Source organism: Alnus glutinosa, chromosome 5 (genome assembly GCF_958979055.1).
Source record: "Alnus glutinosa chromosome 5, dhAlnGlut1.1, whole genome shotgun sequence".
In the NCBI taxonomy this organism is placed as follows: Eukaryota; Viridiplantae; Streptophyta; class Magnoliopsida; order Fagales; family Betulaceae; genus Alnus; species Alnus glutinosa.
In genome coordinates, this window is record NC_084890.1 from 8,176,607 (window position 1) to 8,189,095 (window position 12,489).

Here is a 12,489-nt window from a genome sequence, read left to right on the forward strand (position 1 = left end):
CTCGTATTAATACAATATGTTTCATTGATGGTTTCCCATAACTAATTCTTTGCCTTTCCCACTATGTCACTCATTTTCCTAGAATTATTTCTGAGTGGATTTCTTAAAATCTCAACCATTGTTTTTGAAATTCAATAGTTGATATTTTGTCATATCAACAATTATCAGCAACTGTCACTTTTAATGAGTAAACATTTATCACTTTAGCAGTTACTATGTATATCCATATTTTGCAAGTGATAACCGTTGATATAGCAAAATTTCAATCATTAAATTCCAAACAAAAATTTACAAAGAAATATACCTAAGAATTCTATGGAATCCTAGTCCATTAAAACAAGCAAGAGAACCAGTACAAAGGGGCTTAGGGCTACGCCTCTAAAATTAGAGAAACAAAATGATGGGACCAGAAGTCTGAACTTTATTAGAGTGGAGGCCATTGAATCCGCCATAAGAACTTCTGAATCCTGCAAATTCCCATTATAGATAAGCTAATAATTAGGTTCTCTCTCTTTCTTCTAACTTTTTGGTTAAGAACTAAGGCAAATTTCTTTCCCGCATCAGAGATTCTATCTTCTCCACATCCTCTGGAGTGTCCACCCCATGAGCATCATGGTCAACCTTGATCACCTGTGAGAAAAGCAACAAAACATACAAACTTTCTGATTCGGATAATAAGTTTCAATGGCCATTTTATTAGACAAAAATACAAGTATGAGTGCTTCAAGTAATTTTGCATGCAAGCAGGGGGTAAAACCTAGCCATAACTAGACTCTAATGCCATATAGAGTTAAACAGATACAGATGACAGAAATTTGATTCAATAAATATAGAACAAATCCATCAAATATAAAACATATGATTATATGATACCTTCATCTTATACCCATTCTCAAGGACTTTAAGCTGCTCTAAATCTTCTTCTAGTTGCAATGGAGTAGATGTAAGCTCTGGATATATCTTTAAAAACTGTGCATCATAGCTCTGGGGAGAGAGAAGAAAGGCAGCATGATAAAAAAAAAAAAAAAAACCCACAAGAAACTTTCTCACATAAAAAGCTCACAAGGGAAGTCCCCTTTAGACATATAAATAATATCAATACCTGGATACCAAGATGAAGTAAATATGGGAAGTGTGGATTGATGTTCCCTGATCTGTGTTTTGTACACAAAGATATATTAGAAATATTACTAAGCTGCTACATGTTCTATTTTTGTATTGTATCCATGTAGGAAATACAGTAAAACTAACTTGTTATATGGGATCAGACCCCTTGAAAAATATATTGCATATCCATGAGTGTCCACCACACATTTCACTCGATTTGGATCAGATGCATCTTCTGGTTTCAAAGATGTAACTGCAGTGCTGAATACTGCATCTGGGGCTGCCTGCAGTACTTAAACTGCACCAATCAATCCATATAGAAAAAAGGGTAAAAAAAAATCATAAATGACATGATCTTTCATATCAAGAAAATAATTTGGATCTGTTGTACACATGATCTTTCATAAACGGATATTGGGCATCAAAGATGAGAGAAGGTTTCAGAGTTAGCCATATTAATTATAAGAAAGAAGATATTATGTATTCAAAGAAGAAGTTCAAATTGGATGATGAGCGTCAATAGAACACATTCTATATATGAAAAGACAAAATGAGGTAAGTTTCTTAGTTTTAGATATGAATGGTCATCTCACCTAGAGAAAACATGTAAGAAAATACCTGCAGAGCTTTGACAACCCCATCTATTATCTCGGGCTCTATAAGAGGCTCATCTCCTTGAATGTTAACAACAATGTCAAATTTCTTTCGAAGCTGTTGAAGTGCCTCGCTGCAGCGTTCAGTTCCTGTAAAGCAAGCAATCAACATAAGCTTTCGTGTCCCCTCAAGCTATGAAAATAAATGAAACAAAATAAGGTAGCACCCTTGCTCTTACCATTTCGACAAGATTCTGATGTCATTATCACATCAGCTCCAAACCCTAGACAGATTTCTGCTATCCTCTCATCATCGGTGGCCACAACTTGTAGAAGAGGAAACCAGATATAATAAGACACAAGATAAAAACTGAGCCACACAGAGAGAGAGAGAGAGAGAGATAAAAAGTTTTCTCTTAAAGTTTGCCATCATGATCTTGAGGTTCATAATCTCATAAGCTATATATATTGCATGATTTTTTTACCTCTCTCTCTCTCCTTCACCTAAATGTCAAACATACAGTTTTAGGTAGTACTAACATCAAAACAATATATGGAGCAATCATCTTGGAAAAGAAGAGAAAATTTAAACTAAACATATATGAATCCCAAATACAGGACATACAAAGTTTGTTTATTGTGGTCGCAAGTTTGGCTCTTTCCCATGTTCTCTGCAAGGCAAAAGGAAATGGTCAACAACGTCTATATATAGAACACAGTAAATCTTGCAGGGAATATAAATATGTAAAGATATACCAGTGGAAACCAGGAAGAAAACGAGCTTACACATGGATTACAGGCATAAAAAACCACACTTTATCAAACTCCCAAAGTAATAATATTTGACTGAAAATTAATTTAACCCATTAAAGAAAAACATTTGCAATTCTAAACTCAGAATTCAAATGAAAATGCAGGACCTGAATCATGGGTTTTCCGAGGATTGGGACCAGTGGTTTGCCTTGGAATCTGGAGGAACCGAAACGAGCCGGTATGATTCCAACCACCCGGATCCGAAACTTCGCTGATCGGCGCGTGGATATCGCTATGTAAGCCCCAGCCGCGGCAACGATGGCGGCTCCGGAGAGTAGGCCGTGCACGAGCCATGAACTAGTGGTGCTGTTCGAGCCGGAGGAAGAGGAAGAGACAAAGGTGGTGCTCGATGTGGGATTCATGGTTCAGTGGTTCGCCGGTAGGGTTTCTCGGGGACATATAGGGAAGTGGCGCGTGTGGTGAAAGTGAGGGTTTCCGCGCGTGTTTATAGCTTTGCAACTGGAGGAAGCTTCGTAGGGCGGGAACTGAAACAGTCTCGTTTTTGGCCTTTCGTGTAGCTTCCAAAACGGTGCGTTTTTCATCTACATATACACCGGAAAATAAAGTTAGAACAAGAAGTTTCAAACTTCAGACTTTCCCCCACTTTCTCTCATTTTCATGGCAAATTTTCATGGATGCCAAACAACAACAAGAAGTCCACCATCAACACAGGGAATCACAGCCACACTCTCCGACCTACCAAGCTCTTCTCAGGGCGGGCCCACGTGTCAGACCCCTCCAACAAGTCCACGCCCAAATCGTGGTCTTAGGCAAGTGCCGCAGCCTAGCCCTTCTCACCAAGCTCCTCACGCTGGCTTGCGCCGCGGGCTTAATAACCTACACTCGCCGGCTCTTCCTCACTGTCCCAGACCCCGACTCCTTTCTCTTTAACTCCCTCATTAAAGCCTCCTCCAAGTTCGGCTTCCCAAATGACGCCGTCTTCTTCTATCGCCGAATGGGCCTCGCGAATATTTCACCGTCGAATTATACTTTCACGTCCGTGATCAAAGCGTGCGCCGATCTTTCGGCTTTGAGACTTGGTAGGGAGATTCATTCCCATGTTTTTGTTTCTGGGTTCGGCTCGGATTCGTTTGTGCAGGCTGCGCTGGTTGCGTTCTACGCGAAATCCGGTGATTTGTGTGTTGCCCGGAGGCTGTTTGATAAAATTCCGGAGAGAACGGTTGTGGCTTGGAATTCGATGATATCGGGGTACGAGCAAAATGGGTTCTCGAGGGAAGCCATTGGATTGTTTTATCAGATGCGGGAGTGCGGTGTTGAGCCCGACTCCACAACGTTTGTTAGTGTATTGTCAGGTTGTGCTCAGTTGGGGGCAATTGGTTTGGGATGTTGGGTGCATGATTATGTTGTTAGTCATGGTTTTGATGTCAATGTGGTTCTAGGTACTTCTTTGATTAATATGTATGCTAGATGCGGGAATGTGACCAAATCGCGAGAGGTTTTTGATTTGATGAGTGAACGAAATGTAATTTCTTGGACGGCTATGATTTCCGGGTATGGAATTCATGGTTATGGTGGAGAAGCAATGGAGCTTTTTGGACAAATGAGAGTTCACGGTCCACGTCCTAACAATGTCACATTTGTTTCTGTTTTGTCGGCATGTGCTCATGCAGGGCTCATTCAGGAAGGGCGCTGTGCCTTTGCAGACATGAGGCAAGAGTATGGGTTGGTGCCAGGAGTGGAACATCATGTTTGCATGGTTGATATGCTTGGGCGTGCCGGACTTCTCAATGAAGCTTATAAATTTGTCAAAGCATTGAATCCTGAGGAGCTGGCTCCAGCAATTTGGACTGCAATGCTTGGGGCGTGTAAGATGCATAAGAATTTTGATCTTGGAGTACGAGTTGCTGAGCATCTTTTAGCTGTAGAACCAGAAAATCCGGGTCATTATGTTTTGCTTTCAAATATATATGCACTGGCTGGTAAGATGGATCGAGTGGAATTGGTTAGAAACATGATGATTCGAAAAGGTTTAAAGAAGCAAGTTGGCTATAGCACAATAGAGGTTGGCCAGAAGACTTACTTGTTTAGCAATGGTGACAAGTCCCTCCCTGAGACAGAAGAAATTTATCGGTATTTAGACGAATTGATGTCGCGGTGTAGCGAAGCAGGATATGCACCAACACATAAGTCTGTGATGCATGAGTTGGAAGAAGAGGAGAGGGAATATGCTCTTAGATATCATAGTGAGAAGCTTGCAATAGCATTTGGGTTACTGAAAACGAGCCCTGGTTTAACCATCAGGGTTGTGAAAAACCTTCGAATGTGTGAGGACTGTCATTCAGCAATTAAGTACATATCAGTTGTTTCTAACAGAGAAATTATTGTCCGGGATAGGCTCCGTTTCCACCACTTCAATAATGGTTCATGTTCTTGTCTCGATTACTGGTGACAGATTCCATTTGTTTGCTGAGAGTGGCTGACAATTTTGCAAGATTAATCATCAAGGCAGTCAAAGAACAACTTGTTTCTTTTTTATACATGTGAGTGACCTTTTTCTTTCCCTTTCTTTTGTATGTGTGTATAAGTAGACGATTCTTTATTTGGAATGAACTATGAAGGACGAGCACCATGACGAGATAGTTTTTTCAAATTTGTTTTAGATGGCAGGCCTAGCTTTAAAAACTGAATACTATTGCCATTGTCCAATGCTAATCGACTGACTTCTCTCTGCATAATACTTGTTGGCAGGCATGCTCCAATTCTCTCTTCATAATAAGAAACAGCATCTAGAAAACCAAAAGGCTTTATTTAACATAGCATTAGGTAGAAAATAACATGCCTAACCCTTTGTGGATAAGATAAAATTGCCTTCTAAGATAAATCAACAAGGTTTATTTCTTATCATTGCAAGATGGTTTGATCATTTCATTTCGGTATTAAGATGATTGCATACTGACATTTTGCAAGGATTCACTGGGATGCCATGAACATTTGAAAGTACTTCAATTTAGGGAATCAATTGAGTCAACTTAAAGTTCAGTGGGGATTGTAAATATGACGATAATTCGAGACAAAAAGATGTGATAAAATATGCCTTCTTGTTTAAAAACCATTAATTGTAAAAGCAACATTTCTTAGGCGTAATTTGGAAAACTTCTATTATTTGGGCCTGGTTAGGGAATGAGCAAGACAAATTTTGTAAACGCCTAGAACAGGCCGACTGTTATGGGCTTTGGCATAACTCAGGATACTGAGAAAGAAAGTCAGGAGTATCTTTTCTTTTCGACAATTTTCTATGGAGCATGTGGTGTCACATGCGTAGTTAGTGTAATATTTCTTGCAATGAGCTTAGTTGGAACATTTCCTTCCAGCAAGTTGTTTCTGACTATAGGGTGTGTTGATACAGTAAAATTTCTGACAGCTGGACCGGCGGGGCTGGTGGGGAATCTCTGATGCCCAAGTCAAGAGTGTGTTTTTTTTTTTGGAGAAAAACTTGAGAGACAAAGAAAGGAAGAGAGAAAAATGTGCGTACCTGACTTTGAAGATAATGAAGCCTTTTTATAGGAGAGGCTCCTTGTCTAATATGATAGCATTAATATCAATAAGGTGCCATTTTCTTTGTTGGTTGCATTAATGACCGTTTGGGGATTTGATTAGGGTATACAGTTTTCATGTGGAAAAGATTCTAAGAGCTATTTGATCAAGTTTCCTTGGTGGAGGAGATTATATGTATCTGATGACCTGATGATTTTCTATGTAGAGGTTACTGCTATAGTGGTTATTTATATCCACTCCAGTAGCCCCATTCCTATGGCCAACCAGCTGAACATTGGGAATCTTGTGTTTACTTGCAATTGAGTTTCCATACTGGGATGATTTTTGGAGTGATTGAATTGTTTTTCTTGTGTAGGAGATTGTCACATGGCCAACTGCAGTTGCCTGATTATTATCCGGTCCACTTCTTTCCTTTTAAGATACAAAGTTGATGTTGCCCTGCTACAGTTTATTCTACTTGGCGCAAGAGGGATCTTTGTAGGTGCTCCTTCCAATATTTGATGACCTCTTCTTATTTCAATCAAAATTTGTATGCATCTCCAGAGAAAAAAAAAGAAGTCATGTAATTGGTTGGGACTGTATAAACATTGAGGTGTAAGGCAAACTTTTTTTAGGGAATAAAAGCGAAATGAATAGATTGATGGGACATAAAAATTAAATGAGTTTTAAATTTTCAAAGTACTTTTTATTTCGAGCCATCACTTTGCTATCCAGTTCTTGACTTACTAAGCATGAAAGATTACTGTGATATCCTTATAGCTTAAGTTAGACAGATGTCACTTATATAAAAATTTAATAATAGGGAAAATACACATAACCTCCTCAAACTACCACTCAATTGTCAATGTACCCCCTAAACTACCAATTGTGTCAATCTCCCCCTTTAAACTACCAGAAAATGTCAATGTCCCCTCTAAGACCAACAAAAAGACAAAAATGACCCTAATTTTTTTTGAATAAGACAAAAATGTCCACATAAATTCAAAAAAATTAAAACTAAAACTAAAAAACTTTAAAAAAATATTTTAATAAAATTAAATAAAAAACGAAAAAAAAAAAAGAACAAATTTTTTAATTTTTTTTTTAAAAAGTAAACAAAAAAATAACTGATTTTTAAAAAATAAATGAAAAAAATAAAAAAGAAAAACCAGTTTTTATTAAATTAAAAAAAGAAAAATAACAAATTTTTTTAAAGAAAAAAAAACGAAAAAACAAAAAATAACTGAAATTTATTTATTTTTTTAAAAAATAAAACAAATGAAAAAAAAAACCAGTTTTTATTAAATTAAAAAACGAAAAAGAACATTTTTTTTAAAGAAAAAAAAACGAAAAAACAAAAAAAAAAAACTGAAATTTATTTATTTATTTAAAAAAAAAAGGAAAAAAAAACCAGTTTTTATTTAATTAAAAAAACGAAAAAGAACAATTTTTTTTTAAAAAAAAAAAAAGAAAAAAAAACTGAAAATTATTATTTAAAAAATAATAATAAAAAACAGTTTTAATTTTTAATTTTTTTTTTGGAATAATTTTTTGTTATTTTATATTTTTTTAATAATTTTTTTTAGTTTTTATTTTATTTTAATAATTTTATGAAGGGCATTTTTGTCATTAGGAGGACATTGATATTTTCTGGTACTTTAAGGGGGGAGATTAACACAATTGATAGTTTAGGGAGTACATTGTAAATGATGTGGTAGTTTGAGGAGATTATGTATATTTTTTCCTTAATAATAATAATAATAAAAAAGAACATTATTAATGTTTAATGTTCTTTCAAATATCAAATATGTGATTAGGTAGTACGATAAGGCTTGTGATGATGATTAGTGACTTTGTCAGAATTTTTGTCAATCAAAATTTAGAACCGGATTGGGTGTAGTTAATTAGGGTAGAGATTACTTATAAAATAAAATAATTAATTAATTAAGATAGAGATTCGGTTCAATACATTGTCCTATTGTAATGCAATAGGATAGGAAGGATCTAGTTAAACATACTGTCCCTAGTTTTTTATATGGTTTAAATTTTTTATTTTTTTTAACAATATCTAAGCCAAATTCGAATAAGAATATGTAAGCATAAGGGAGGGCTCTACGCCTCTACCTGCTCAAACAGGTGCCCGAGTAGTCTGAGGTAGTGGGACTTGAGCTAGGGTACAATACTTTTTTCTTTTTCTTTTTCTGTATTAAAAATAAAAAATAAAAAATAAAAAGGTGGGTGTTGGAGTGTTTTTATGTCCTCCAAACCATCTCTTGTGAGTATGGGTAGTTTTGCCACCAAACAATCACTTCAAAAAAAACCACCAAAAATGTTTTTTATTTTCTATATTTGTTGCCCTTATCATCACGATTTTGACCATTCATTTTAAATGACAAAGATGCTTTACATTTTATTTGAAATTGATAGTATTATTTTAAAGTTGGGATATCTATTTTACTTGATCTCTCGCATTAAATTTTAACTATAAAATAAATACTATTTATTTCATTTGAAATTAAGAGAATTTTATTTCATGTCAGAATAGATGTTGGGCTCACTTTCCCTCTCACATTTGACTGGTATATGATTCTAGAAGATGATATACCTCGCCCGCTTAGTTTCATAAGTATAAGTGATTTGGGGCACAGAATCTCTCGTGGTCAAAATATAAAGGATTATTTTGGCTAGTGTTTTAACAAAAAAAATCTCAAAAAAGCTCAACATTCAATTAGCCAAAATATCGGATTTGTTGAGCTGCTATAGTTGCTGAGCACTGTAGCCTAACAATGCATAATTTATATTAATAAAAAATCAAGTTGATTCTCTATTTTCTTTAGGGATAGTGAAAATAGATAAATAAAGAAAAAAAAATAGTAAGAGTGAATAGTTAAAATGCTAAACCGGAAGTAAGTACTTTTAAAAAGTAGGCAGTTAAAAGATAAAAAGATTTTTTTTTTTTTTTAAAAAAAAAAACTAAATTTTAGCTAAAGAATAATGCTAGATGGAAAATTCATGTTTTTCTTGTTTCTTCTCAAAATGGATGCGGTTTTTAAAATCACTATCGAATTTGTGATACAAGACTATTAGTGATCCAATTACAATTTTAAAAGTCATATCAATTTTAAAAAGACAAGGAAAAAAACATAAGTATTTTTTTTTAGCATTACTCGAGAAGTGGGTAATTAAATGGGGTCGCCCCGGTCATAAATCAACCATTTTTTTTAAAAAAATAAAAAATTGCACCATTGATCATTGTGGTTGGCCTAAATGATGTTGTTGGCCGAATTTACAAATCGTTTTCTGGAGTCATTTTGTTAAAAAATTTGACAAGATTTCGTTACGTATCACTTCAAGGCCAATAAGATGGCAACATATCGTTTTCAATTTTTTTTTAAAAAAATAATTTTTTAAATTTTATACATTTATATTTTTTATTAAAAATGACACGTATCGTCATCTTTTTAGCATTGACATGACACTTTAACAAAATTTGTCAAAATTTTTAATAAAATTTAACGTTAATGAGTGATTTATAAATCATACCAACCGGATGAAATCCATTATGACAATATGCAGAATGATTTAATCACAATTTTCAATCGTACAATTTATTTATTTTTATTTTTCTTAGCCGTTTTAGTTATCCATAAATCGTGAAACTGAAAAGGGCCAAAAGGCAGAAATTCTCTTGCTTTTAATGCATCAAAAGTCACAGGGCCGTTGATGACACTCAACGTAATGACAAAACGCAATTCTTGATGACACTCATGACTCAACGTACTTAACGCCCCTTTTGATGTTGTACGTTGGCTAATGAACACTCATGACTCAATTTTTTTTTTTACCTGCTCAAACAGCCAAACAATCAAAACATGTGTTCAAAGGACAAAGATGCTCTACATTTTATTTAAAATAGATAGTATTATTTTTAAGTTGGAGTAACTATTTTACTTGATTTCTCACGTTAAATTCTGACTATAAAATAACTATTATTTATTTTATTTAAAATTGAAAGAATTTTATTTCATGTCAAAATAGATGTTGGGCTCACTTTTCCTCACATTTGACAGGTATATGATTCCAAAAGATGATCTACCCTGCCTGCTTAGTTTCGTAAGTATAAGTGATTTGGGGTACAAAATCGGTCGTAGTCAAAATAGAAAGGGTTATTTTGGCTAGTATTTTAAAAAAAAAAAAAAATCTCAAAAAAACTCTTCAGTTAGCCAAAATATCAGATTTGTTGAGCTGTTGTAGTTGCCGAGCACCGTAGCTCAACAATGCATAATTTATATTAATAAAAAAATCAAGTTGATTCTCTATTTTCTTTAGGAATAGTGAAAATAGATATTAAAGGAAAAAAAATAATAAAAGTAAATAGTTAAAATGATTAACCGGAAGTAAGTACTTTTAAAAAGTAGGTAGTTAAAATATAAAAAGATTTTTTTAACTAAATTTTAGCTAAAGAATAATGTTAGAAGGAAGTTTTTCTTGTTTCCTCTCAAAATTGACGTGGTTTTTAAAATTACCATCGAATTTGTGATACAGCATTATTAGTGAACCAACGACAATTTTAAAAGTTACATCGACTTTAAAAAGACAAGTAAAAAACGTAAGTATTTTTGTTAGCATTAGGGTCCGTTTGGGTTTACGATTTCAAAAAGTGTGATTTAAAATTACGATTTTAAAATGTACAATTTGAAAAAAATGATTTTTAAAAACGCAGTTAAGCGTTTGACAGAATCACAATTTAGCATTTAAAATCGTAAATTAGCCTTTAAAATTCTGCGTTTTCAAGAAAGCATCATCTTACCTAGGGCTGAGCATGGGGCGGGGGGGGGGGCGGGGATGGGGATTTTTTGACCCCGCCCCGCAGAGGTGCGGGTTCCCCAAAGTGAACCCGCACCCCGCAGAAAACCCCTTCCACCCGCACGGGGCGGGTGTAGATGGGGCGGGGTTGCGGGGCGGGGATCCCCGCGGGTATGCAGGGATCCCCGCGGGTTTTGACCCTTGTGTTCAAATTTTTATTTTTATTTTTATTTTTATTTATTTTTTTTTTTTTTAAGTATCCCTATGTTCAAAATTTACTAATCCAAATTAATAATCCATTATTTGTACTCCCTGTCACCCTTGCAAATTGCAAGTTGCAATTGAACCCTAATTAAAATCCCAACATCTATTAAAATGTAAGGAGAAAAAAACTTAAAATGTATACAATGTAATCTTATTCCAAATAATATGCTTGCTAACGATGTATAGCATTCTTGCGATTTGCTGATCTTTGATTTATTTTTTATTTTTTTATATAATCAGAGAAACATATGTGATAAGGGAAAACCTATTGCTGATCTTTCAAAGACCATGCATCGAGCAAGTTAGTTCAATCCTTCAAATTAGGTTGTTTGAATTGCATGACCCACCAGATCGGATCTGCCGTCGTCGACCCACCAGATCGGACCTCCGGACGGTTGGATCTCCCTCTAGATCTCAGCTTCTGTCGGCACACCTCTGGCGAGATAGATCCAGCAAGCCGGTGAAAGCTCCAGCAAGATCCGTTGAGAGAACGGTCCGATCCGGCGAGAGAAACCGTCAGGAGATGGGCGGCCGGCCAGAGTAGGACAGCTTCCGAGACCGAGATGGGAAGGTCTGCGGATCCCTCGCGCCGTCTCTGCAGCTTCGCCGTGGTCCCCCACCGACGACGAGGTCGAGCGAAGAGACTTCGCCGTGGTCCCTAGACTTCGCCGTGGTCCCGTGGTCCCCCTATCGCCGTGGTCATCTCTCTTCGCACCTCTCTCCCGATCTCCTCAGTCTCCGTTCGGGGAAGCGGCGAGAAGAATAAGAAAAGGAAGAGGCAGAAGCCGCAGAACTGGAAATAAGAAAAGGAAGAGATGCGTTTGTTAACTTTGTTTAGGGTTAGGTTAGAAGCATTTTCTCCGTGCCGCTTTCTTCCCTTTTTTTTTTTTTTTTTTTTTTTTTTTAAAAAAAAAATATGCGGGGCGGGGCGGGGCGGGGACCCGAGAAAATTCAAGGGTCCCCCCCGCAACCCGCCCCGCGCGGGGGGGCCAAAAACAGCCCCAAAACCCGCACCGTGGGTGCGGGTTTTGGGCTCTGCGGGGAGGGTTGGGGCGGTTTCTGCGGGGCGGGGCGGGTTTTGCGGGGATTTGCTCACTCATAATCTTACCTGCGATTTGAAAAAGCAGATTTTATGCGTTTTCAAATCGCAATTTTTAAAAAAGCAATTCCCAAATGATTTATGTTCTGCGATTTGGTTTAAAATCGTACTTATTGTCTACGAAATCGCAATCTCAAACGCACCCTTACTCAAGAAGTGGGTAATTAAATGAGGTCACCCCGGTCATAAACCAGACATTTTTTAAAATAAAAAAATAAAAATTGCACCATTGATCTTTGTGGTTGGCCTAAATGACAAATCGCTTCACGTGATATCAAAATAAATTCAGAGATCCATATGGTTGGCTTAATT

General features: G+C 36.1%; 2 protein-coding genes across 2 annotated transcripts; one reads left to right on the plus strand and one right to left on the minus strand.

The window, feature by feature from the left end:
• Nucleotides 1-285: 285 nt before the first annotated feature.
• Nucleotides 286-3,021, minus strand: LOC133868644 (3-deoxy-manno-octulosonate cytidylyltransferase, mitochondrial-like). The gene is made up of 8 exons (XM_062305574.1): nt 2,621-3,021; nt 2,326-2,371; nt 1,940-2,026; nt 1,726-1,850; nt 1,252-1,391; nt 1,103-1,154; nt 874-984; nt 286-630 (listed from the first exon to the last, which is right to left on the minus strand). Exons 1-8 carry the CDS (start codon nt 2,873-2,875, stop codon nt 538-540), a joined length of 909 nt encoding a protein of 302 aa, XP_062161558.1. The 5' UTR covers nt 2,876-3,021; the 3' UTR covers nt 286-537.
• Nucleotides 3,022-3,035: 14 nt separating this feature from the next.
• Nucleotides 3,036-6,684, plus strand: LOC133868642 (pentatricopeptide repeat-containing protein At2g33760). The gene is made up of 2 exons (XM_062305572.1): nt 3,036-5,014; nt 6,385-6,684. Exon 1 carries the CDS (start codon nt 3,145-3,147, stop codon nt 4,921-4,923), a length of 1,779 nt encoding a protein of 592 aa, XP_062161556.1. The 5' UTR covers nt 3,036-3,144; the 3' UTR covers nt 4,924-5,014; nt 6,385-6,684.
• Nucleotides 6,685-12,489: the final 5,805 nt, after the last annotated feature.